The sequence below is a fragment of the Toxorhynchites rutilus genome, chromosome 3 (assembly GCF_029784135.1).
Source record: "Toxorhynchites rutilus septentrionalis strain SRP chromosome 3, ASM2978413v1, whole genome shotgun sequence".
Taxonomy (NCBI): domain Eukaryota; kingdom Metazoa; phylum Arthropoda; class Insecta; order Diptera; family Culicidae; genus Toxorhynchites; species Toxorhynchites rutilus.
Window position 1 is genome coordinate 235,738,087 of NC_073746.1, and position 27,053 is coordinate 235,765,139.

The following is a 27,053-nucleotide window of genomic DNA, read 5'->3' on the forward strand; positions in this document are numbered from 1 at the left end:
ACGCATTCCCTATAAAATCCACTCACACTATTAATACTCTTAATTTCGTTAGGTAACTGATCCCAAAAACCAATGCCCCTGACAAACAATGTATTTGCATAATGCGATGAATTATATCGTGGTATCACATAGTTCCTACTACGATTACTACGAAAGGCAGTCAGTTTTTCATATAAGTATGTAGGGGAACGAAAATGAATAATTTTGAACAAAGTTAGACATGCTCGCAACTTTACAAATTCATGGAAGGGACAGCCCAGTAGAACATGATGCTTATGAGACACTCTAGAAAATCTACCTAAATTAAAAACATATCTAATACAACAGTTTAAAATAATTCTAAATCTGTCAATCGCTCGAGCAGATGCATTCAACAGAAAAACATCTCCATACATAAAATGAGGAAGAAGCAATGATTGAAACAGACGTAACTTTATAGGAGTTGGAAGCATGTAAGATGAAAGCCTCAAAAGTCGTAAACCAGCGAATATTTTGCTACATTGTTTATTAATGTGTTTGTCCCATTCTAGATTGTTTTGGATGATAAACCCTAGATTACAAGCCGTGACAACGTAATCTAATTTCTTGGTGCCTAAGAACAAGGATGGTAACTCGCTATTTTGATTATTTCTGGCAATAAACATAGCTTTAGTTTTTGATGCATTCACTGGCAGCATGTTCCGAATCGACCATCGATAAATTCTACCCAAATCAAAATTTATGAAGTCAGATATCATAGGTACTGGTAAACCTTCTACGGCTAAGTAAAGTTGCACATCATCCGCGAACATGTGAATCTTGCAGTGCTTCAGAACAGATGGTAGATCGATGATAAAGCATGAAAATAACAAGGGGCCCAAAATTGAACCCTGAGGGACACCAGACATAATTGGAATGTGTTTGGAATATTTTCCATTTGCAAAAACAGCTTGCGTTCGTTTCGATAGATACGAGTGAATCAAGCTAACAGCTGAACGGCTGAACGAAAACTCAGAGGATAATTTTTTCAAAAGTTTAGTATGCGATACTTTATCGAAGGCTTTAGAAAAATCGATCAATATTAAAACAGCAACACCTTTCCTATCAATAACCGAGTGAATATCATCGTGCACTTTCAAAAAGGCAGAAGTTGTGCTATGTCCACGGCGAAAACCTGATTGAAGATGGTGCATTAGATTATAACTATTAATATGGTTTTGAATTTGATTTTTTATCAATCGTTTAAAGACTTTTGACAGGGCGCACAGAATGCTTATCGGTCTTAAATTAGCCAAATTAACGCTTTTCCCTTTTTTTTGAATAGGAATTATTTTAGAAAATTTCCAAGCTTGCGGAAATTAAGAAGAAACAATAATATAATTGAATGTAAATCTCAATACAGGACAAACCGAAGGAAATAAAAGTTTGATGAATTTCAAAGGAATTTCATCAAAACCCACTGTATCAGATTTAATTGAGTTTAATGATATAATAATATCGTTATCAAAAATTTCTGAAAATGCAAAACCATTCGTATTTACTGGAGGAATAGGGAATAATTCAGTGTCCGTAGAGAAATTGGAGCTAAAATATTCGTTAATTTCGTCGTTATTATTATCAAACTGTTCAACATGTTGTGAATTTTGACACACATTAATACTTTTCAGTTTTTTCCACAAGTCCTTGCTCGAATGTGTCGAAATTAGCTGATTGGATGTATAATTAATTTTTGCAGTGTTTACTATGTGAGTGACTCTGTTTCGAAGACGCTTGAATTGATTTTGGTTATAAACAGATCTATCCGAGATCCATAAACGATACGCAATATTTCTTTCCAGAATAGCTTGCGCGATTTCATTAGTAAACCATGGATTCTTTTTAGCACGTGTTGTCCTTAATGGAACAAAATAATTGTTTTCTTCCAGCTCCTTTGCCGTGGTCCAACGTCAACCGCTCCTGGAACCGCTTCAACACTCTGGAGACGGTTGAATGGTGAATGTTCAACATTTTTCCCAGCTGCCGGTGCGACAGGTCAGGAAATTCCAGGTGTTTGGAAAGAATTTGTTCTCTCGACTCGCGTTGGTTCACCTCCATTTTCGTTGAATCGAAAAACACGACTTCGAGTTTGACAGCATGTAGACAATACACATCAATGAGAAAGTGTACAAAATTTTGTTGATTTTTACCCAATGGTAAAAAAGTTATGCCCTGTTGAATGTGTCGCAATAATTTCGTGTTCGCTCTTTATAACGCGAATTACTTCGGAACAGATAGATAACAAACGAAAGAAAGAGTAAGGATTATAGGGGAGATGGGGGTAAGACGGACATGTTAAGGAAAACTTCAATTGTATCTTTGGAAACTCATATTTTCAAAAATTTAAAAGCAGTTTCTTACAGTTCAATATACTGGTTTTCGATATAACTGCCCAAATGTTTCATAAACACGTGTTTTTCCATGTTTTTTACTGAAATTAAAACAAGCCGAAAAGTAGAACAAAAGGATTTCATTTCGTCCTAACTATCATTTTTTCAACAATATTCTAATCAAAAATTTACAAGTGAAAACCACCGAACAAAAACAAAATCTGTAGGAATGTAGGAATCGAGAGATACAATCGCATATGATCTAATGATCGATCAGCCAAAATCAGGGTATCGCTTGTGATGGGAATACGGCCTAAAGTTACTTAAAGTTTTCGACTTTGTCTTCTGTTCCTCTGTTTTTGTCGAGGGTAGTTCAAATACATATAAAGCATTTGATCCCAATCTTTCTTTGGAAGCAACACACAAGCGCTCGAGAGGAGCTTACGTCCATAACAGGGAAGAGGAAAATTCCTTCAACGTTGTTGATCTTTTCAATAAAAATTATTAGTTTACAGTATCGACGTAAAATATTTGAGGAGAAAAATTTAATGCAAGTTTTCTAATTAAATAAATATGTTTATACTAATTTAATAATTCAGTTCACTCAACGAAAAACAAGAATATATTCTGTCAAATATGTACCGGGAATTAGTATTTTTAAATCTTCCCGCAGAACATTTTTCGAATTTTAATTTTTTTAGCATTTTCTTTAAAAACATAAAATCCCGGAAAATACACACAAAAATGGCCTTCAAGTTGAGTTTTTATTTTTTTTTTTCAAAGAAATTTCAAAATTTGCGCTGAACGATTTTGCGCCAGTTTTGCCACATAGTTTCATAAACGAAGTTCCCTCCTGGTCGTCGAATACAACAAAAAATGCTTTCACCGCTAGGTTATTAACGAAGCATCCTGGAATCCATACAAAGAATATAAACCGTCAACAGGCAATCAATCGTCAATAATTTTTCCCTGAGCAAATAATATTAAACAATATTCCGTACAAAACTCTAATGGATTGAATTTAAAAAAACGAATACTTTCCGATGTCCACATTTGTTAATCCAGGTTCAAAATTCCTAGTAAACAGTAAACTGTGAATATTACAAGCAATGAACTAATGAAAGCAAAAATACACACAAGACAATTTTCCAGAACCCTGCCCCAGTTAGAATGATATTGCGGTTGATTTTGGCTTTGCCATACTCTTCATCACATGGCGCTCTGTTTATTCTGTGGTTTTTATTGGCTTTTTGTAAACATAGAGAACATGGTTTAAATCAACCACCGCATCATATTGAAATATTCCAATACCGCCCCAGCCAGTGCAGTGCAGACTAAATATTCCCCATCTATTCCGACACGAGTGTGATTCTCCACCTACACACTTGGATCACGACAACCGCTTCCCTCACCGCAGTTGTTGCTCTCTTTCTGGCATGGGATAATTTCAAGTTTCGACCGCAGCGCTTATTTCGTTTAGCCGCTAATTTATAACACTCAAGGTGAAAAAAACAATCTACTTCTGGCTCAAGATTAATCCGTAACATTCGGATAGACACTTCGCTGTAGAGCGTCTAGTAAGCGCAGTCGAGACGAAGTGGGTTCATTTTTCATAAGATTTATTCCAGATCAACGAAACGCCCACCAGTCAAATACTCGCACACACACATCACACGACATGGACTGGAGATAGAAATTCCTCGTCTCTCTATCTCTTCTCATACCTCGAGGGCCATCGATATTTCCGAAGTCAAACATCACATGTATGAGCCGGGAGGAATACGATATTAGATAGCTGATTGGTTTCGTTTTTTCCGGGTACTCTCCCCGTGGACCCGCTCTAACTATCTGCCAGTACCTTTTTGAACTCTGTTCCAAAGGCCACCGTTTCCAGCGATTTTGGTAACGATGAAGATATGTATTGCGCTCTGCTGATATGTGTTATGCCCTGAAAAACACACCAACGTCATAATTGAATTCTATTCTACTGGCACAAATTATCTGAACCGTGTACACTTATGTAAAAAAATATGTGTACATAAAAAGGATCAGCTCAGTCCATTTGTAACTCAATTTCAATTGTTAGTTCTGCCCAGTTGCATTTCAATTTATCAACGGAGAATTGCGAATCTGTCAGTGGACATCACAACTGGCACCGTTCCGAACTGACGTCGATCGAAAAGTGATGTGCTTAAGTGGATGGATGTCATTTCCCGACCAGTTTAGAGTGACGTTATCTGAATCCGATTTGGTGTGGAAATTATTGGAGAGGCGAAATCGGAGGCTGACGTTTGCAATCGATGACACTTGGATGTGATGTGATTCATCAGATGCATGGATAGCTCTGCGGGTTTATAGCTCAAGAGCTCCTGAGTGTAGTGCTTGTGAGTTTATTTCCTGATTCCTTCACTTCCATATAAAATTTATTCATGCATGTGTTTGAAAGGAATAAAAACGAATACTCGTCTTGCATCCACTCGTATGGCTTTGAACCAGCTATGAATCCGCTGCCGTGAAATATGAATCCACTGAACTTCTCTTCTTTAAGCGAGTTTATCCATGTCGCAGGTTTGGGATTGTTTCAAACAGTCATCAACAGTCAGTGGTCCAGAATATGTATTTAAACGTACGTTTTGTGCTCAATTATATTTATGGTGAGGTTGGGTGCTAATGGATGCACCAACATTTGGCGTTTTGCGTTCAGTTTCCTAACCATGCCGGTATAGACAGGAACTTTGAGACAGGAGAACGGACAGCTCTTACTTTCGAAATCTGGTAGGAAAAATATTTGAGTTTTTTTTAACACATCATATGTGTGTCTCGATAAGTTCTCGCGCGTACTCACGAAATCTGTTTCTCATTTTTCTTGAATTTTGTACACTGTTGGTTGCATATCCGAGTTGGACTCAACAACGGACAGCATGTTTAATGATTGTATACAGCTTTGAACCGCACACATCATCTCTTTTTAATTATCATAAATCACTGCTGCACCGAAAGCAATCATGACGTTTTGGTTCGCATGCTTGTGTATCATGGAGTGCTAGCTGAAGAAAAGTTATCTTGTTCTCGTTTTTGGCGCTCTAATCTCAAATTTAAAACACCATGTGATCAATACTTGTTCTGACATACCAAGTTATCAACGCTGACATTTAAACAACGGAAGAAATCCTTTTTGAATTTCATGCTTTGAAATATGCGATAGGTCGTAGAAACGTAAAACAAAATAGTAAGCCCAATATTTCATTCTAATTGATTTTAGAACAAATGTCGTCATCTTTCTGAATGGTACAACATCTCGATAACAATCAAACCTGAAGTTCTTAAAGGACGTACCGTTTAAAATCCGCACACACAAAATTCATTCTCAAAATTCGAGTGTTTGTCCGATTACCACCTAATTTATAGGAAGTCAAAAGAAACAAATAAAGTTAGTTTTGGCATCATTAATTTAATTTATTCCGCCTCTATACAAAATGAATGAGCGAACCTTGGCCTAAACCCCAGCCATAAGGTTCTGCACGATCTCAGAATCTACAGTTTTTTGCATATTATGCAAAATTATGCTCATGCTTTCTTCATATCCTCTACGTTCTTAACCACTTTGGGCCATTTTAGAAGGCGCCTCATTCATAATTGCCCAGTATTTTTCTATCAGGCACAGTTCCGGAGTGTTTGGGGGGTTCAGATCTTTCTGCACAAAATCGACATCATTCGCCTTATACGACTCTAGCACGTACTTAGTGTAGTGGCATGATACCAAATACGACCAGAAGATCGTCGGACCGTCGTTAGCCTTCAGGAGAGGGAGAAGCCGCTTTTGGAGATACTTTTCCAAATACACCTGTCCATTCATGGTGCTTGCGGTAACGAAAGGTGTACTCCGCTTTCCGCTAGTACAAATCGCTAGCCAAATTAAAAACCCCTGGGCGAACTTCGACGACTTCTGTGTCCGGAGGTTCTCGGGAACATCCAATTTATCTTTGACAGTCACATACAGATTTCCTGGAATCTAGATGAAGTCCGCCTTCACATATGTCTCGTCATCCATTACGTAGGAGTGTGGCTTCGTTAACTTCTGGTCGTACAACTTCCGGGCACGGCTTTTTGCGATCGTATTCACGGTGCAATTTTTGCAATTTTTTAGCCACATCTCGAAATGAGGCGTTCGGTTTAAAGGCCCAAACCACGCGTTCGGAATCGTTCTCATTGACCTGACGGCTATTTTTTCCGATCAACAGTCAGATGTTCTTCGAACCGTTTTATGATACCAGACACCGTGGAGTTCGCGATTCCCCACTTATTTCCGGTGGCACGACGCGACAGATCCTTATTCTCGAAGCACTCGTGCAAAATTTTTTCGTGCACAATACACATCAAACTATGTCTACGCAAAATTTCAATTATTTTAACCAAAATGATCAAGAGTTAGAGCAATTTGAGTGTGTGCGGATTTGAAACGGTACACCCTTTAAACGTTCATTTCAGGAATGATTTGAGGAAAAATTAACACCGAACGACCTTCTAAAATTGATTCATTCAAATTAACTCCTATCAAGCTTATCCGTTACTTCCAGAACAATTCAGAGACATCGAATTGAGAAGAACGACTGGAGTACTTCCTCTGCCTCTTCGTTATATAGAATTATCATACAGATATCTCGTTCGCTGTAAGATTATGCATCCATTGGTAATTGATAATTTCACAGAACTTATACAATTGAATCCAGAGTCAAGGTTCACCACCAGGGTTGGGGAATAAGAAATGTCGTATTTCTGATCGAAATTCGACACTTTATTTAGCATACTTAAAATTATCCAATTTAGGTCAAATATGCGCCGTTTTGTTCGCAAACTTGTTGCCATTTAAAAGGCAACTTCATTATCCTCCCCTTATAAAACTTCCCCCTCCTTATTTGCAAAAAACTCAGACAGCTAGCTTTCGCAAGCCTCTTTTGAGGCCAACTTAGTATCACCAAGAGCGTTTTGCATGGACCGGAAGAGATGATAATCCCTTGGAGCCAGGTCCGGACTATACGGTGGGTGCAATAGGACATCTCATCCGAGCTCCCGTAGCTTCTGGCGGGTCATCAAAGATGTGTGAATCCGAGTGTTGTCCTGGTGGAAAACAACACCATTCCTATTGATCATTTCTGGCCGCTTCTGGTCAACCGTCTGCTTCAAACGGTCAAGCTTCTCACAGTAGAGAACCGAGTTGAGGGTCTGGCCATAGTTGAGCAGCTCATAGTGGATGATTCCCTCCCAATCCCACCAAACAAACAGAAAAACCTTCCTGGCAGTCAATCCGGGCTTGGCGATGGTTTGCGCCGGCTCACCGCGCTTCGACCACGACTTTTTTCGCTTTAGGTTGTCGTACGTGATCCACTTTTCATCACCAGTCACCATCTTCTTCAAAAAATGGGTCGAGTTCGTTCGTTTCAGCAATGCATCGCAGGCGTTTATTCGGTCTAAAAGATTTTTTTTCGTCAACTCGTGTGGCACCCATACATCCAGCTTTTTTGGAATCCAATCTTCTGCAAATAGTTCCAAACGGTTTTATGGTCTATACCCAGTTCCTGGCCAATCGAGCGAGTGCTCACATGCCGGTCTACTTGGATGATTTCAACGATTTTATCGGTTTCCACGACGTTTGGCCTACCAGTACGGGGTGTATCTTCGACAGCCACTACCCCAGAACGAAAACGATCAAACCAACGCTGTGCTGTGCGAATCTTTACAGTATCGGGTCCATAAACTATACGATTTTTTCGGCCGCCTTCGTTGCAGTTTTACCTCGCAGGTAGTAAAAACGTAAAATATGGCGAATTTCTTGCTTGGTGGATTCCATCTTTGACGCGCTATAACTTGAGACTGAAAAGGACAATCACAACACTGTCAAAAAGACACTTGTAGCACAGATTGTCGTCTTTGAATAGCCGTACCGTATGACCCGATGCGATAAGTACAACACAAGATATGTTTAAGTGTTGCCATATATTGACAATATGCGACTTTTTTTCCCCCAACCCATGTTGAGTTTCGTTCACAAGGATTGCAACCTTCGCCAAACATCATAAACCAAGACGGCCTATCGTACTTCTGTGATAGCGACACAATTGGAGTGAAGATTATATGGGTCGCTGGTTACATACGATTATTCCCAAGCTATCGACGAATGCATAGTTCAAGGGATTGAATGTAGGTCGGGACTTCATTCGCGTGATGTCTCGCCTCATGTCTAATCCTTACTTGTTAGATGCACATCTGTATCGCATTGGAATCGTTGATAGTAATATTTGTGGTGATGGTTATCATGACATCGAGCATGTGCTCTGGTTCTCAATAAAACTTTATTCTGCCAGGGCGCATCCACGGATTCACTCAGGGTACTAGGAAGACAATCTGACTTACTGGTTAGAGACATCTTAGATAGTCGCGACCTCAACCTTATGTTTTCTCTTTACCAATTTCTCAAAAGAAAAGATATCACTGTTTGATTCCTTCCCTTCTCAGCAAACCAAACTACTCTACTTGCTCCATCCTAGTCCTAAATCCTAATGCTGTCCAATCAATCTAGTGTTAGATTTAGTTATTATTAAATTGTTAGTCTTAATTATATAGAAAATAAGTTATATTTTAAGGTGATATTTGACTCTGTAAACGTTAGAAAATAAGTACAGGGGAACATCGATATAACGTACCCTTGATATAACGTCACTCGATATAATGTACATATTTTCAAAGTGTAAAGGAAAAAAAATTGTAATGTTGTTTTCTAAGGTGTCGTGCACAAATTACGTGACGCTAAAAGTCCAGATTTTGGACCCCCTCCCCCCTCCTACGTAACGCAATTTCCTATCTCTAATACACAGAAAGTAACGCAACATCGACCCCCTCCCCCCTTATCGCGTTACGTAATTTGTGCACGACGCCTAAAATAAAAATATGAATTAAATGTGTTTTGATATAAAACCATGTTTTGTACCTTTAGCAATCCCGAAATACAACAGAGACGCGCACGATTTAGTACAGATAAACGATTTTGAAAAATAAGAAAGGGCTTGATCGAATCCCAATGGAAATGCTTGATTCACCATCTTATTGACACAACTTTCAAGTCACAACACACAATGAAAACATTCATTTTTTTTCAAAACCCCGATTTCCGGTTTTCAAAAATCTCAAATTTTAACGTCTGCGACACTAGTAAATGAAGTCGATTGAGCTAATATTTTGCATTGGGTATTTTATCGTGTAAATCATCATTTCGCACGAAGTTCCATATTAAAAAATCGATATTACTATTTTCATTGGCACCATACGTTTTAGTTCGTATTCCGAAAAAAATACTAAAATACACGAGTGAGACTCGATGTTGTACGCGTTCGATTCTGATATTTTGCATAGGGAGTTTTTCAAGGTGGTGAACATTTTTTATGGGGTTACTTTTTGAAATTTGAAATGACCATTTCCATTAACACACTAATGGACCACCTATGTATGATTAATAAATTACATTTTTATCTTAAATTTTAATTATGTAAAAACATGCAATACATTGTATCAATAGCTTTGACATTTTCTGTGTACACCTTGCTGGCTTTCTGTCTGTTAAAATAGTAAATAAAAATGAAAAATTGATCTACAAAGAGCAGCTCGATGTAAATTTTCGTCTGCAAAAAATAAGGTCCTCATTGTTATCGAGTAATTTTTGGGGTATTTTTCGTTACGTGAGTGTTTTACCATGACTTTTCTTCCAATTTATCGAATTAGCCGTGTAGTTTTCTCATGTTTACTTCATGAATGTTGATGAAAAACAATACTAATGAAGTCGGGAAAGACGGACACTCCACCGGAGGGAAAGACAAACTTTTTTTTTTTAAACAATTTGATTATCTTTTCCTTCTTTTTGAACAGATGCCCCCTAACTACGTTTGAAAGTGCAATCAGATATCATAGACGAATCAGCAGAGCGGTTTTTAAAACGTAATCCAAATGAAAAAAATTACAGGCCCTTCTATGTGATTTTAGTCTAGCTTTTTTGTTCCATAATTTTTAAGGCCTATTTGAAGACCTGCAAAACTGATCGAGTACATAAACTTGAATTTTCAGTTAGTGTCTATCTTTCCCGATTCATTCCAATATTTTCAAAGATGCCGGACATAGGCATTTTGCAAAATTTCTGCCTCTAAAAAATTTTATTATAAAAAGAGATTTTATCAATGGTGAGATTGGCTATGTATTTTTTTGTGAGATTCACAAAAAAAATCAATTTTTATTTAAGGTGTCCGTCTTTACCACCCTTCCCCTATAATGGCTCAGGTAAAAAATTACTCTCAAGAGGGGACCTCTGCCTAGAAGATCGAAAAATAGAGAATTTTCGATACTTTTTCGGATGTTAGAAATAAAGCGAAGTGTTCGGGTATTTTTGTTATTGTTTAAGGTATATTTGATGATGTATTTTCCTTTTATTGAGTGTACAAATAATGATTATCACGCTGTTGACAGCTGGATGAGTAGATGCTGTCAGAAAATTGTAGCTTGCTACATAGGGGTTTTTAGCAATTTTTCGAATTTTCAAAAACCCCTATGTAGCAAGCTACCAATTTTCTGACAGCATCTACACATCCAGCTGTCAACAGCGTGATAATCATTATTTGTGCACTCTATAAAAGGCGGCCATTATTGTTGGAAATAAGTTATTTTTCATGAAAAATCGCTGTTCATAAGCTCATAAAATATCTAAAAAAATAAATATCAAAAACGGCTATTTAACGTTTCAAATAACTCATTTTAACATGCTACAAAAAAAAGTTCAGCCAAATCATCTAGTAGATCCTGAGATATCGATACCACCAGCTGAACAAAAACATGGTTTCGAGAAAAACGCGTTTAAAGATTCGTACAGCAATGTTACTTCCCTTGAGATTACCCCACCAAGATTGCCATAGTAAAATCTGAGTTTTTGATCTCAAAAAATCTTTTCATCTGAGTTTCGAAATCAGCGGTCGTTTGTCTGCTCTCAGCCAACACAACAAAGAAGTATACTAATATTATAATTCATGCAACAATGTATTAGTTCACACTTTTTCTAAACGAATTTTAATGTTTTGTGAACTTATTCACGAACCAAAACGGTGATACTATGAATAATAGATAACGATATTCAGTATAAACAAAAGTTGTCATCCATGCTTGAAGAAAGGAATAATAGAGAACTAGATAAAAGGTGAATGACGCCAAATTTATTATTTTTGTGATGCATGCCAAAACAAGGACTGCTTTCTGGGGACTATTTCGAAAGATATCACACGAAGAATTATAGCAAATATTTTTTAAATATAAACATAAACATATTGTTTAGTAAATACTTATCAGAAGTTAACAAAAATAAAGGAATCTTGTTCATCTTTCATAATCTCCCAAGTTATAAATATACTGCATATAATCTCACAAACTTATACATAACTGCTTATTCAAGTGAAACAAATGCAACCAGTACAACACACATGTCGAAATTAAATACGACCGCAAAGAGTTAAATTAATAAGTTCAGTTTTGAAGCATAATTTTAGCTTTAGTGTCATTGATTGGCATAGTTATTATGAATTTGGCGATGTTGATGGAATTCACCGAAAAATTCGTATCCACTGTGGTTTAGTAGTGTGGCGGACACGACCATTTAATCGTGCTGGTGATCTACCACTACCACAGAATCAATACACACAACAAATCTCCACCCGATGATGACGGTCATCGGCTACTCGGCCAGCCGGACCGATAGCACAGATTAAAAATGAAATTATAAATAAATTTAGTAGATAGTTGACCATCAATCGCGACGGTATTATTATTTCCTTGACCTATCCGATACTTGGGGGATTCTCCGATATTCAACCCCGAATCTCCCAAAGTAGGAAAAAGATAAACAGAGTTATTTATTTATTGTAAAACTAGCCGATGACGCAGACTTTTGCATCTGTTCGTCTTAGATTCAATATGAGAAAGCAGTACTACACGCTACATATGAATGCCAAAATGACTCTCATTCAGACTGATTCGAATGCTATATGAATAAAATTGATGAGTTGGGAAAAAAAATATTGAGATCAACCCTTAACTAATATTGGATCGTTATTTTGAAAAATCTGTAAGCCTGTATGATAATCAAAAAATCTGTAATATGTATCTACAGATTATTTATTTCAAAAAATCTGTATAAATACAGATTATTCTGTAGGTATGGTAACCCTGGACCCCACAGTTATTGCTGTAACTTTTCAACGAGATGAAATATCGAAAAGTCCTTTTATGACAACATTTCTGAAAGTATGAGTTTCCCAAAAATACCAAAAAAAATCATTTTTTCGACCATCCACAGCGAAGTCCCCCCTTAACTGTAGTCTTCTTTGTAAAAAATTCGACTCAAAAATTTTCCAAAATTTCGTCAACGCATAAGTGAGTAGTGCCATCTGACGTAAATGGTTGGATTTTAAGTTACCTCGTCCAGCTTGAACTTTGTATGGAAAATAGATAATGAACGTAAAAGTGTGTGATGGACTCACAGATGGTCCACAAAAACTAAATCATGCTCATACAGGTATATGACCAAATTCCACTCAATTTATGTACAGAATTCCCCGGAAGTCATACGTGCCACTTCGGCAAAGTGCTTCGAACATATATCGATAACACAAAACTATTGACTACCGTTCGGAAATTCGTTTTCAGCTCACCGTTCGCTGTCTGACATCTACACGCAAACGCGAAGGAATTCGGAAGCTCGCTGCTTCCCACACCACCGGCATCGGGGCATCGTGGCATAGCACAGTCCGCTCCGGTTCAATTTGCTGCTGGGTGCCAAAAGTCGCACATCGTGTTAATTTTCCAACCCCGAAACTACTAATTTTGAGCCTCATTTCACGCAATAAATATGGCCGACCCTAATAATCCTTTCGATTGCGAGACGACGCGGATTATTATTACTTCAGGTTTCGTCGAAGCCGGAGGCGAGCAGGCACGACCGGATTAATTCTATAAAATTAATATTCACTGCAATTAGAGAGCGCGAGGGTTGGGAAAAAGCTCAAGCTCGCTAATACCCTAATGTTGTACTGGTAAGAGCGGGCCGCCGTCGCTAAAGTGTGAGCCATTTCGCTAATTCCACTGGCCGCGAGTTTTTCATCTCTTTCTCGTGTTGTATCTGTGGTAAGAAGCGAACGAGGGGCACATACACATACACACATAAACATCACTTAAACATTGCTCATGAATGAGCGGTAAGCGCAACAGAGAGCAACGAGTGTGGGGACATGTTTCTGACTCCTCTCGAAAGGTTTCGTTCGGACCTCGATGCAAAGTGAGTGGAGTGGCACTCTTCGGTAAGTATTGTGGAATATAGAAATAAGCCGAGGCTCGATGGTCAGACCATGGGCAAACTATAGATAGTTCGTCCGCTGGCAAAAGGCCGAACGGCGGAACAAGAAAAACGAAAAAAAATGCTAAAGAGATCCATTAGAGTGTCCATTAGTGTGAGCAGTGCCAGTTGGCTGCACCGCGAGACGAAGCGGCCAAGATCTTTACACACTCAAACATTCTTTCTGGAATTCCATTCCGTTCGCCAGGCACCCAACCGACCAACGAGCAGCGGTACCTGCAAGCGATTTGAGCGTGAGACAAATTATCCGTTCTGGTGTGGATTCTGATTCACGTTGTTCGCTCTGTTGAACGTGATTATCGAATTTCTCTTCCAATCCGTGATTGTTTTCCGTTCTCCTTCTTCTCCCCCTGTGCATTAACACGACGCACACACAAACAATCGTTATCGAGATATGAGAATGCCGTAAATCACTTTATTTCAACGTAAATATAAAAATAATATGCCTCACAAATGGTTCACTGTGTAATCTGAAAACGTGCGAAAAGGTTAAGATTGACTAGTGTCGCAATGTGGAACATAGTTTGCTTACAAGTTATACTTAATCATTTTTATTAATGAGTTTTTCCCATCATCCCAGCATAAAACTATGGGGCGAATATTATTAACCGCTGAAAACTTGAGCCATTATTCTGAACCCTATGCCTTTATTGGAAGCAGGTGAGGTGACATAAATCCATAATTCCTTGGTTATGGTAATTGTCAATGGCCCCACGCCGTCCGTCTGTGTCCAGGTACCCAGAGAGTAATTCATTCATTAATTCAGTACAACAATTCATTACAATCAGAATGCCACCAATGCGACGCCGCTGAACAGAAGGTTAAGACATCGTTCGTTCGCCTAACGCCTGAGCGCACCAGCGACGTTTGACCCTGCCTGTTTTCGCCACTAACGAAGAATATTCGTCCTTTTCGCTCACACTCGCGGCGGAGGTAATTCTTCAATCCATTAATTACGCCGTTATGATAAAATATACAATGATGGCGCGATGGCCGATATTTAAGTCATTTTTTTTCGAAAGCCTCTAATGAAGTTGAAGTGATTTGATCAATCACCGCTAGATATGGCGCTAATGAGAATCGCGATGTAATGTGATATTTGTAGTAAACAGATTTATCCGGCAGCCATTACAACCACGCAGATATTGTCATCAGTGGCTAGGCTAACACATTACCCCAAGTGATGCCGCCCAGATCACAGGAACTGTGTAATATCGAATTTCAAGCCTTCTCCAACTGCGCACACTTGAATGTGGGAAATATGTGCGGCTCACCCGTGTGCCTTCCATGAAGCACTAATTATGACAGAGAAGTGATATATTGATTGGTCAACCGATGGTAATTAGTTACCAGAGCGCTTTGTGGACGACCTGGAACCGGCCGATCCATAATGGAGACACACCCACTGACCCGGTAACCGAAAAAAGACTTGTCCCGGATGGATTTGGTCTCTTATTTTATAAACGTGTCGTGTACCCCAGAAACTAAAAAAAAAAGTTTGATATATTTTTCGTGATTTTGGAAATTTCCAGATCTTGAGAAAACTTTTTTAGAAAACATAATAAATGAGGGGCTTAGAATGAAAGGGGTGTAAGTGATTTGATCGATTTCTCTACATCGGCTATCTCTTTTAGTTATAACTAAGTTACAAATACATTCCCAGTTGTATTTGACAATGTGGAAGACTGGCCAGAACCTCATCTATCGGATTCTATAGCAAACTCAAATTGGAACGTTTTTACAGATAAGTTATTAACGAAAGAAAAAGTAGATGAAGAGAAATCGATCAAGTCACTTACACCCCTTGCATTCTGAGCCCCTCAAATATATAATTGAACCATTCGTTTAACTATCATACATTCGACACAATTGCTCGAAAATAACAAAACACTGTTTTTCTTTTGACATAGTTCACCTATGTTTCGGTACCAGGTTTATGAGTTTAACATATTGTATGGGTTGGGTACATATTGTATGGAAACGGCTTTTGATTAAAATGATGTGGGTGAAGGAAACATGCAGAGAAAATAAGAGCATGTTCACAATTTACGTAACTTTCTAGGGAGCGGAAGAGGATCCGCCAAAGCGTGAAGGTCCGTAACGAAATTAGTTACTATTACTTAGCTTTTTCTTGATCAATATAAGAAAATGAAATCGAGTACCGTCATCCGGGGGTAAATTGATCACCGGGATGAAATTGATCAAACATACTAATGAAAACAAACTAAAATTTTCGAAGATAGTATTTAATTAAATCTACAACATTTCATAACGTTTTGTGACCTTGGTACCAGTACTTGTTCCAAAAATAATTGTGTATAATTTCAACAAAACATTTCGGAAATATTTACATTTTTCTGAAAATCGTGATCAATTAGCCCTCGGTTCACGGTATCATATATTTTATCCCATTCGTTTATTTAATATGATGCTTCCATTGTTGTGTTATTACTAATAAAAATAGTTCGACACGTTCGGACACACAACCAGTTCGGCTAGGAAGATCATTGAATATCTTATTCATTTGGAATCAAATATCTTTATCTTTATCATTCCGTTTTCATTCCGAACTTCTGTTTCAAAAGTTGGCCAATTCATTAAAATTGCATGGTGTAACATAATGATATCATTTTTAGCTGAAATTTAGATTTTCAACTTAATCTGGATGTACTAAATTTGTAAGGAGATCCAATATCCCGACATCGAAATATGTGACAATTTGTGTAAGTGTTTGACGAACTTCAGATTCTCAGTGATATACTGCAGAAACGTTAGAGGTGGGGGTCGATCTGGCGTAGTTTTTAACATCCGTACCTCTCACGTTAAAGGTCATGAGCTCAATTCTCATTGCCAACATTCTTTTCTCGGAAGTAAAGCCCTGATCCGAAGTGACGAACCAGCCAGAAGGCACTATAATACAACATTAAAAAAAGGCTAGAAATTGGGACTTATTAAAGGCGCTCCTACAGGTTCGACAATACACCCTGGTTTTTTTTACGCGGGGGATACGTACCTCGTAAAAAAAACCGCGTTAATTGGAAAATCCGCGTAAAAAAACCGCGTTAATTGGAAAATCCGCGTAAAAAAACTCGTAAAAAACCGCGCAAAAAAATCGCTTAAAAAACCTGAGTGTACTGTTCTCGATTTGTAACCGTCAACGGAAAGTTGTTTTTTGGAAAGCAGTAAACTTTTCTAAAATTATTTCCAAACATCAGTGAATGATCAATTTCAACTGATTCTGGACAACTGCAATGCTCATTTAAACTTGAAAGCAGTGCTTTTTGTAGTGAAAATACATTCGTTGATTCGCTGATCGTTGAGATCTTTGAAGAGCAGTTTGATGATCGCTTTCGGCAGATGTGTATCAGTTGAACAATTTTTTGTCCAAAATTCACATTTCGGACGGAAAAGACCGAGGCCAAAAAGTCAATTTGTAACAACAACAAAATCCGAGATAACAGTTTTATGCAATTTTAAGACATTGTTATCAAATTCAACTTTGTTTTTTGAAAACCCCGATTGCATGTGTTCTCGTCTTGGGTAATTTTGAGGTTTTCAAAAAACTTAAAATTTGACGTCTTCGCGATACTAGTAAATAAAGCCTGATTGAGCTGATCGATTGAGCACTTTGTTCCCATACATCCATTGGCACTCTAATGTTTGGTCGTGCGAATTCATGCACAATGTTTTATACGTGTTTGTAATATGGGGTGGAACACCTCTTTTTACGAAATCGCTCGATTTTTTTAAATTGTCACTCGTTCAAAAGATATTAAAGAATTATATTCTAGTTTTTTAAAGTACAAATTCGTATTCAGTGCAACGTGATTTACCATGCGTTGAACTCTGATAGGGTAACCGAAAAATAACCGAAAAGTCACATCTACAATGGAACCAACTAGCAATATGCTTCTTGGCACATTGCGAAATTCCTAGCTCTTCACACATATCAACACCCAACGGTGGAAATTATGGGCTGGCTGAGAAGGCAGCTGGGAGAACACTTATATAATAAAAAGGACCGGCGATATCATCCATGACTAATTGCATCGCGATTTTTCTAGATCTAGTTTTTCATATATTTCACCACCGGCGACGGAAGGTATCCATGGACTATCAGAGAAGGGGACTGAGAAGTATCCGTACAATGAAACGAACCGACGATATATTGCGTGACAAACACCTGAACTATTTAGTTTTTTCCAAACACCCGCTGACGGAGGATTTCCATAAGTAGTCTTAGAAGGCAACCCGGAGAACACTTCTACAATAAAACGGACTAACAATATAACTCGTCCTCAAACCATGGCTCAAAAGTCTGGACTTGAATCGGGACTTTATTCGCAACCTCCCCCGACTCATGTCCAATCACTGTTCGTTAAGGCTGATTTAGACGATGCCAGTCAGCGCTCTAGTTGAAGTATCCAGTGAACAGACAACAGACACTCTGTTCAAGTTACTTGTACCAGTATCGAACAAGTAATTGGCCTCTAACTTAAACAGAGTGTCTGTTCTCTATTCACTGGATACTTCAACTAGAGCGCTGACTGGCATCGTCTAAATCAGCCTTTAGACGCGCTACTCTTCCGTATCAATCTTGTCAGCAACAATCTCTGCGTTTGTGGCCATGGTTATCACGACATCGAGCACGTTGTTTGGTCGTGCGAGATTTATCTTGTCGCCAGATCAAATTTAGAAAAACTCCCTTCGGGCCCGAGGAAGAGAGCCCAATGTGCCGGCAAGAAATATGTCACCCTTCTAAACTAGAGTCCACCGCGAGTAGGGGAACCCGGGGCAAGAGTGCCCATCTGATTATTTTGCCTATTTCCATCTTTTACAATTATTTAACTACAGAACTTTGTTTTATACAGATACTGCATATATCTCACATATTATCAGCCAGAACCTTAAATATTTTTTATTGGAGAACAGATAAATACTAACTGAGCTTCTTACAACTGCAATCTATATAAACGCACAGGCGCAAATTAACGAAATCTTGCCCCGTACTGAGAAAATACAAGCCAAAAACATCATTTTTGTAAATGAAACATTTTCATAGTAAACATAACTTTTGAACAATTTGATGCATAGCTACACCTAAATAGGAGTATAAACGAACAAACCAGCAAAAAAAATTGAATGAAATAACAAAAGAACATTCAAAAACGCGTAAGGTGGCACTCTTGCCCCGGGTTCCTCTAATCGGTTTTCTACCGTTGCGATGTACAGTGATTGCAAAACAAAATTGTCATTTTTTTTACTAAATTATTCAAAAATGTGAATGTTCGAGAACGTGTACTCAACGTCATTTATTTCGTCATGCTTTATTTCAACACAGGCGTTGGAGGTAACTGAGAAAATACTGTAACGTATCTCGTGACGCCGCTAAATGAGGATATCCACAGGTCGAGTAAAATATTGAGTAAATAGCGCGGCGGAAAATTGACCTAAAAAGTGATGTACATGATTCCTGATTCTGAAAATTTGTGTTCGCATACTTCAAAGCATGACAAAGTAAATGACGTATTTTAATGTCACCTAAAACTTTTTGGAAGGTGTTGAGTTGATATAATGTAATTTAGGTAGAATTTAAGTTGAAGAACTAGTTTCAAGATACTCTTCCAAAAAATAGTTACGTCTCTGCAGGACCAATAATTAGAAATTATGTATCTTCAGCAATTTTTTCATAAAATTGATAGCTCTACAACTTTACTGCAAACAGAACTCAACTATTTCGTAGGTACAAAAAATAGTTAGTTAGAATTTAAATAAAAATGTCCAATAATCCGAAACAACAGAACAAATATCTTCTCCGAATACATCCTTATAGAGATTGGATATATAAAAAAAAAGTAGGACAAGAAAAGGACAAGACAAGAAAAAAATTTTGACCGTCTTGTTCCGGAAGGCACCACTGTGGAAATACTAACAATTTTATTATAGGCTCTTTCTATTTTAAGCCATGGCTTTCACATTATCTAACCACCAACGTCCGTGACCTTACAGATGAATAGTTCAATAATTCCTTTATTTATAAAACATAGCTTTCATGCTGCAATATTTTTTTTCGTATATGCATCCCATTTTATTCCTTTACTAGCTGACCCGGCAAACTTCGTCCAGCCCAAAATTTGTTTTTTGTTATCAATACCTTCAAACGTTCACGTTTTCTTACTATGAGCCAGTTCATGGGTCCAATCGCAGACTGTTCATTGATTGATCTTCCAATCAACCCCAATGTATTTACCTTTTACTATAAAATTCCTAGTATTTCTAACAAAACACATCATTCTCCGTTACATGGAATAAATGTTTTATACAGGAAAAACGACAGAATAAAGACAGCCCTAAATTGAACAATTCCTTCCTCGAGTTCTGCTCTTATCAACACATTCGGCGATAATTTTTTATTGGTATAGATAGACGAAGATATAGGAGTGCGTTTCATCGTGCGTAGAACATGTGGAAATTTAATTTTCCGAATTTTCCATTTTTCCTTCAGTTTTCTGAAAATTTTCAATTGTCATGTTTGGTTGGAATATTTTTGGTTGAAATATGTGTAATATTTTTATACCCCTCTTCATTCCAGAGGTGGGAGGGGTGTCAAACCATCATAGAAACATTTCTCATACTCAAAAACCCTCACATCCCAAATTGTGTAGGGGCCCCCCTCGAAGAGAGGGCAGCAGTGTCTATTTACCATGGAAACGTTTTGTTTTCCCTGAACAATTCGCATGACAAATTTGGCTCCATTTGCTTGATTAGTTTTCGAATTATGCAGAAATTTGTCTTTCATTTGTATGGCAGCTCCCCCTTAGAGAGGGAAGTGGAGTGTCTAACCAACGTAAACAAAATGTTGCACCCTAAAACCTACACATGCCAAATTTTGTTTCATTTGCTTCATTAATTCTCGAGTTATGCAGAAATTTGTGTTTCATTTTTATGGCAGCCCCACCTAAGAGAGGGGGAGGAGTATCTAACCACCATAGAATCATTTATTGCACCCTAAAATCTCTACATGCAAAGTTTGGTTCCATTTGCTTGATTGATTCTTGAGTAATGCAGAAATTTGAGTTTCATTTGTATGGCAGCCCCCCTTAGAAAGAGAGGTGGAGAGTCTAACCACCATAGAAACATTTATTGCACTCTAAAAACTCCCTATGCCTAATTTGGTTTCATTTGCTTGATTAATTCAGGAGTAATGCAGAAATTTGGGTTTCATTTGTATGGCAGCCCCCCTTAAAGAGGGGGTGGATAGTCTCACCACCGTAAAAACATTTATTGCATCTTAAATCTCCACATGCCAATTTTGGTTTCATTTGCTTGATTAGTTCTTGAGTAATGCAGAAATTTGAGTTTCATTTGTGTGGCAGCCCCCCATTAGAGAGGGGGTGGAGTGTCAAACCACCGTAAAAACATTTATTACACCCTAAAACCTCCACATGCCAAATTTGGTTCCATATTCTTGATTAATTCTAGAGTAATGTAGAAATTTGTGTTTCATTTGTATTGCAGCCTCCCCTTAGAGAGGGGGGAGTGGTCTCAAACTATCATAAGAACCTTTCCCGACCCCAAAAACCCCTACATACCAATTTTCGAGTCCATAAGAATGAGAATGACAGACAGACATCACTCCATATATATATATATATATATATATATATATATATATATATATATATATATATATATATATATATATATATATATATAGATATATATATATAGATATATATATATATATAGATATATATATATATATATATATATATATATATATATATATATATATATATATATATATATATATATATATATATATATATATATATATATATATATATATATATATATATATATATATATATATATATATATATATATATATATATATATATATATATATATATATATATATATATATATATATATATATATATATATATATATATATATATATATATATATATATATATATATATATATATATATATATATCTATATATATATATAGAAATATATAAAAAGAAAGGAAAGACCGGTTTCACAGAGAGCACAAGTTAGACTGATTTTATTATTGTCAATTTTACATCATGAAGCCTAGCCATTTACCTAAAGCCCTTACGCTGCACATTCTATCCAGTCCGTTGTCGCGTCAGGTACAGAGTCCGAATCGGTGTTTTACGTTGGTGTCCTAAATTGTTGTTTCGCTTGCGTTTGCGAATTGATGCTACCGATTAACTGTTCCACAGTGATCGGTTCTGTTGCTGTGGGGAAAATTATGTTGCTTGCGTTAACTACTCCCTCATCAAGTTTGGATCGTCCCGATACAATTGTGTTGGGATGATGGTTGTCTGCTGAACTGATGTTTGGTTTTTCTTCATTGGGTGTCCTTTTCTTCTGGTACCAATGGTAAACTATGACGATCAAGCCTATAATGAAGCATATAGATGAGAGGCCCAAACTTGTTGATGTTTGGATGAAATATCGGGTTTTAATTATCTCCAGTTGTTCTCGGTTTTGGAAATGTAATTTCTTTAATGTGTGAAAGTCCAGGTTCTGCTCGAATTCGTTTTGTTCAATTTTCACGCCATCCAGAGGCACTATTGTTGGGATAATTCTCGATGGAAACGTAATGGAGCTAAAAGTTTTGTTGTTCAGTGAGATTGTACAGTTCTCGAAAAACAACAGCATCGTTCCTGTTAAAACTCTGTTGTTATGTAGACAGTCGCTTGATAGTGTGACTGTTGTGATTATGATGATGATATGGTTGTCTGTCAATCGTTTTATGTTGGTTGTATTCCGATAGTTCGTAAAGGTGCATTTTCCTGGGGAGCCTCGTATGATTTTGGAGAAGCATCTGTCGTCTGAGGTATCGTCTAATTTATCTTCTTCGCAAATGGAATTTTCGCCGATACTTTGGCAACTGCCTTTGATGAAATAGGTGGAGTTTCCGTAGATTGCTGCTTTATGCCAAGGGAGTTTGATGATTTGACCGTTGATTGGAAGTGGTTCTAGGAGAAGACTGGTGAATGGATGTGGTAAAATCTGCGGGACGCCGATGATGAAGTAGAGGATGGATTCCTTGAAGAGGGCTCTGATGTCTAGGTAATCGTATGCTTGGTCTGGATGTTGAATGGTAATATTTTGTTCTTCTAACTTATCTGAGATAAACTTTAGTTCTTCTGCTTCTAGAAAATTCTTAGAAATGATATTTATTTTTGCAAGTTGTATAACTTCGAAAATTGAGTCTAGGTGTTCTTGTATTAGGTCGACATGATAAGAAATTTTAAATGCCTGTCGGATTGCTGTGAAATTTTGATTGACAAGTTTGTTGGTGATTAGAGATTGTCTGGCTGATATAATTTGTTGCTTGATTATTCTTTGTTGTTCATTAACGGAATCTATTAATTTGTTTATACGTTTTCCTAGATGTTTGTTGATAGTTACTTGAATATTATTTTGTCTTATAAGTTCTTGGTTGCCTCGTTTTAAGTCATTTATATCGTTATCTATTTGGATTCGATCTTCTTCATCTAAATTGCCTGTAATCGCCTTTATGGCTGAGCCTAGAAAATTGAATGCTCCTCTCTTGTTTCTTCTATTTGGTAACAATTTCATATACGTGTTTTGGGCTTTCTTAAATTTGGACTGTAATGTGATATAAACGTCGCTGAAGTCTGTGAATATTTTAAGTCCGTCGATAGTGATAGCGATGTTGTTTAGTAATGGTCTATAGTCTTCCAAGTCTATTGTGTGATATATCCTGTGACGTCCAGTCTTAATTAGTACGTTTCCGGTCTGTAACGTCACTAGTCCTGGGTTTCTGGTCAGGTCATGTATTTGTATCGTTCTCGATGATGAGGTCGTGATGAACGTCAGCGTAATTAGTTTTAGAAGTTGGCTCCGCAACATCTGTAATTTAGAAAAATAATTTGTATGGTTTCATTTTCGCCGAATATTTTCTTTGTGTATTTCTCTGCCAGAGTGGTCCAGAAACGTTCTACCTTTATCTTGGACAACTTTGACTGGGAAATACATTTCTTTTCCTTTGTTCCTTATTCCTTGTCTTCTATTATATACGGTTTCTTCCTCTCGAAGGACCGGTGGGTGTTCTCTCTTCTTATTATGGTAACCCAATTTTTTATTTTTAGTTTTATCTGATTGTACAATAATTTCATTGTAGAATTTGTTTCTGTTTTCTAAAATCTTTTCCATATCAAGAGGCCTTTCCTCTCCATCCCTTATTCCGTAGAATATTTCCCGGGGTTTGGTTTTTGTGGTAGAGTGGACTGTGTTGTTGTATATGGTGCAAGCTATTCTAAAAACTTCTTTTTCGTTTATGTCGGGATAATTAGGCTTAGTACAACGATAGATTTCGCCCAAAGTTGAGTGAAACCTCTCCACTGTACCATTACTTGAACTATGGTTTGGAGGAGTGAAATGGATGTCTATTTTTAAGTTTTCCAGAAGAGTTTTAATTTCGATGGATTTCATTGAAGGTTCGTTGTCAGTAACGATCAAATTTGGGGTACCATAAATGGAAAAGTATTTAGTTAATCCTTTACGTACATCTTGAATGTTCCTAGATTTGATGGGAATCAATGTAGCGTATCTCGAGAATTTATCTAAAAAGGAAAGGAATATATTAGGTTGTTTTAAGAATATATCTAGATGTATTAAATCTAAAGGCTTTTTTGGGTCCGGAGTGGGTCCGAGCATGATTTTGTATGGATGCCTCTCGTATTTATTTTTATTACAAATGCGACAGAGCCTTACAAACTGTCGTATTTTTCTTTTCATTGCTGGGAAATAGTACCTGTTTGCTATTTGTCTATTATTTTCCCATACCCCTCTATGCCCATTTTCGTGGGTTTGTTCTATAACAATATTTTGTTCCTCGGCCGTTTTCAGATCTATGAGAATTTTTTGAGAAAAATAAATTTTGAAAGGCTTGCCTCTACTGAAGTAGTTTTTATAGACGATTTGAATCGTCTGTATCAACTTTTCCGGGCAAAGGATGCAGTTTGATCTTTTGGGATCAATGTAATTTTTAAACATTTTAATTAGGTATGGAACTCCAAATATCAATTTCGTAATTTTTCGTCGGAAAACTCGTGGAAATATTTCTTCATAGGTTTCTTCTTCGTTGGGTCCGATTTTTAGAACAATCTGATTACAGAACTCGTTTAATGGTTTTTCTGTGCCTGGGATAAAGTCAGAATCGTCGGTATCAGCAGAGTGGGCCGTGGCTCCGTCTGACGAAGTGTCGCTTTCAGATGTGGAAGAAGAGTTTTCTTCCGCTTCATTGAGGTTGATTTCCTCTCGTACTCTGGAAAGACTATCGGCTACGATGTTCTGCTTTCCAGGTCTGTATTTAATCTCGTAATCAAATTCTTCTAAATAGAGGCGCCAATGAATGAGTCTGCTATTTGAGTTTTTAAGGTTTAAGCTATATGTGAGAGGTTTATGATCGGTGTATAGAGTAAATTTTCTTCCGTAAAGATAAGGACGGAAGTATTTACATGCCCACACGATCGCCAAAAGTTCTTTCTCGATTGCGGAATAGTTTTCTTCTGACTTATTTAGCGTTCGAGAAGCAAAGGCAATTGGTTTGTCACTGCCAATTTGCCCCTGTGACAAAACGGCTCCAACTGCGAAATTGGAGGCGTCTGTTGTCAAAATAAATGGTTTGTCGAAATTCGGGTACTGTAATATATCACTCGATGTAAGAATATTTCGACATCGCTCAAAGGCATCTACGAAATCCTTAGTGTGAGTGATAGCTTCTCCTTTTCTCAACGTTTTTGTAAGTGGTTTGGCTATTTTCGCAAAGTCTCGAATAAACTTGCGGTAATAGCCTAAAATTCCTAAGAATCCTCTTAGTTCTTTTTCATTCTTCGGAAGTGGCCATTTTCTGATGATTTCCATTTTTTCGGGATTTGGCTTTACTCCTTCACGAGTTACGATGTGGCCTAGAAAGGCTACTTCTTTGTGAAGAAACTCGCTTTTATCGAGTTGCACCTTCATATTGAATTATCTAAGACTATCAAAAATTTTCTTTAGGTTGTCAAGGTGTTCCTTTAGGCTGGTAGAGAACACGATGATATCGTCCATGTACACAAGACATCGGACACCAATGTGCTCTCTCAAAACGTTATCCATCACGCGTTGAAACGTTGATGGAGCATTTTTCAAACCGAATGGCATTCTTAAAAACTCGTAGTGTCCGTTTTCGACACTAAACGCAGTTTTTTCGATGTCACTCTTATCCACTTCGATCTGGTGAAATCCAGATGCCAAATCAAGTGTTGAAAAATAAATGCAACGGCCAAGCTTATCAAGAATGTCGTTCATATTAGGAATGGGATAACGATCATCGATCGTTTTCTCATTCAGCTTACGATAATCAATGACAAGTCGCCATTTCTTCTGGCCGGATGCGTCCATCTTTTTTGGGACTATCCAGACTGGTGAAGTCCAAGGGCTACTTGAAGGTCTTATAATGCCTTGATCAAGCATTTTCGAAATCTGTCGCTGAACTTCCTCTCTATGGCAGAAAGGGTAGCGATAAGATTTCGTGTGAATCGGTATATCGTCTTTTGTGGAAATTTTATGTCTAATCGCGTTGGTGAAGGTCAGTTGTTCGCCTTCTACATAAAATATACTCTCATAATCTGCAATCACTTTCATTAGGTTAGATTTTTCTTCTTTGTTCAGATGATCAACTCTCAATTGATCGAAAATGGGTGTCCTGCCAAATTGAGTTACATAATCTTGGTTCGGTTCCTCTAAGGAAAAATTGTTAAGTTCAACATCTAGAGGACGTTTTATTAATACTTTTGAAGGGCTTTTTGATATGTTTGATACAGTGAAAAAAGCATGGCTATCTTTTGAATTGTAGATACCAGAGTGTATGATAATGTCCTTAGAGAGAAAAATGTCATCTTCCAAATAAAATTCTCCATTATTGATGATAGTTGGTAAATTCACAATTTTTGTCTCATCTGGATTTTACTGGATTATTGCCGAATTTGGATATTTTCGAAACATTTTCAGTACGCCAGTGGGGAATTTCAACTCATTTTGATCTGTTAATATGTTGACTTTTAGTTCACGTAAGGTCTCGTATCCTATGAGACCATCGAAAAATTTGTGGAAGTCGAATATGTAAAATATTTGTTTTTTTGATCCTGGTATTGTGGAAAAGGGGTTGAAATTTACGAATTGATCTATATTTTGCGAACCATTAACGTTCGTTACCTTTA

At 37.3% G+C, this 27,053-nt stretch overlaps 2 protein-coding genes across 7 annotated transcripts in view; both read right to left on the minus strand.

Moving 5' to 3' along the window:
• LOC129777880 (latrophilin Cirl) overlaps positions 1 to 27,053 on the minus strand; it is a 134,088-nt gene that overhangs the window by 76,448 nt on the left and 30,587 nt on the right. The gene's annotated exons all lie outside the window — the stretch shown is intronic.
• On the minus strand, positions 21,860 to 26,083 carry LOC129777879 (uncharacterized). The gene is made up of 2 exons (XM_055784451.1): positions 24,358 to 26,083; positions 21,860 to 23,700 (listed from the first exon to the last, which is right to left on the minus strand). The coding sequence occupies exons 1-2, from the start codon at positions 25,813 to 25,815 to the stop codon at positions 21,967 to 21,969; spliced, it is 3,192 nt and encodes a 1,063-aa protein (XP_055640426.1). The 5' UTR covers positions 25,816 to 26,083; the 3' UTR covers positions 21,860 to 21,966.

Excerpts from the sequence above, each read along its gene's own strand:
- LOC129777879 (XM_055784451.1), bottom strand. The coding sequence starts at position 25,815 with ATGAAGGTGCAACTCGATAAAAGCGAGTTTCTTCACAAAGAAGTAGCC. Across the intron at positions 23,701-24,357 it reads AATCTAGGAACATTCAAGAT|ATGTTGCGGAGCCAACTTCT; the intron begins GTACGTAAAGGA and ends TCTAAATTACAG.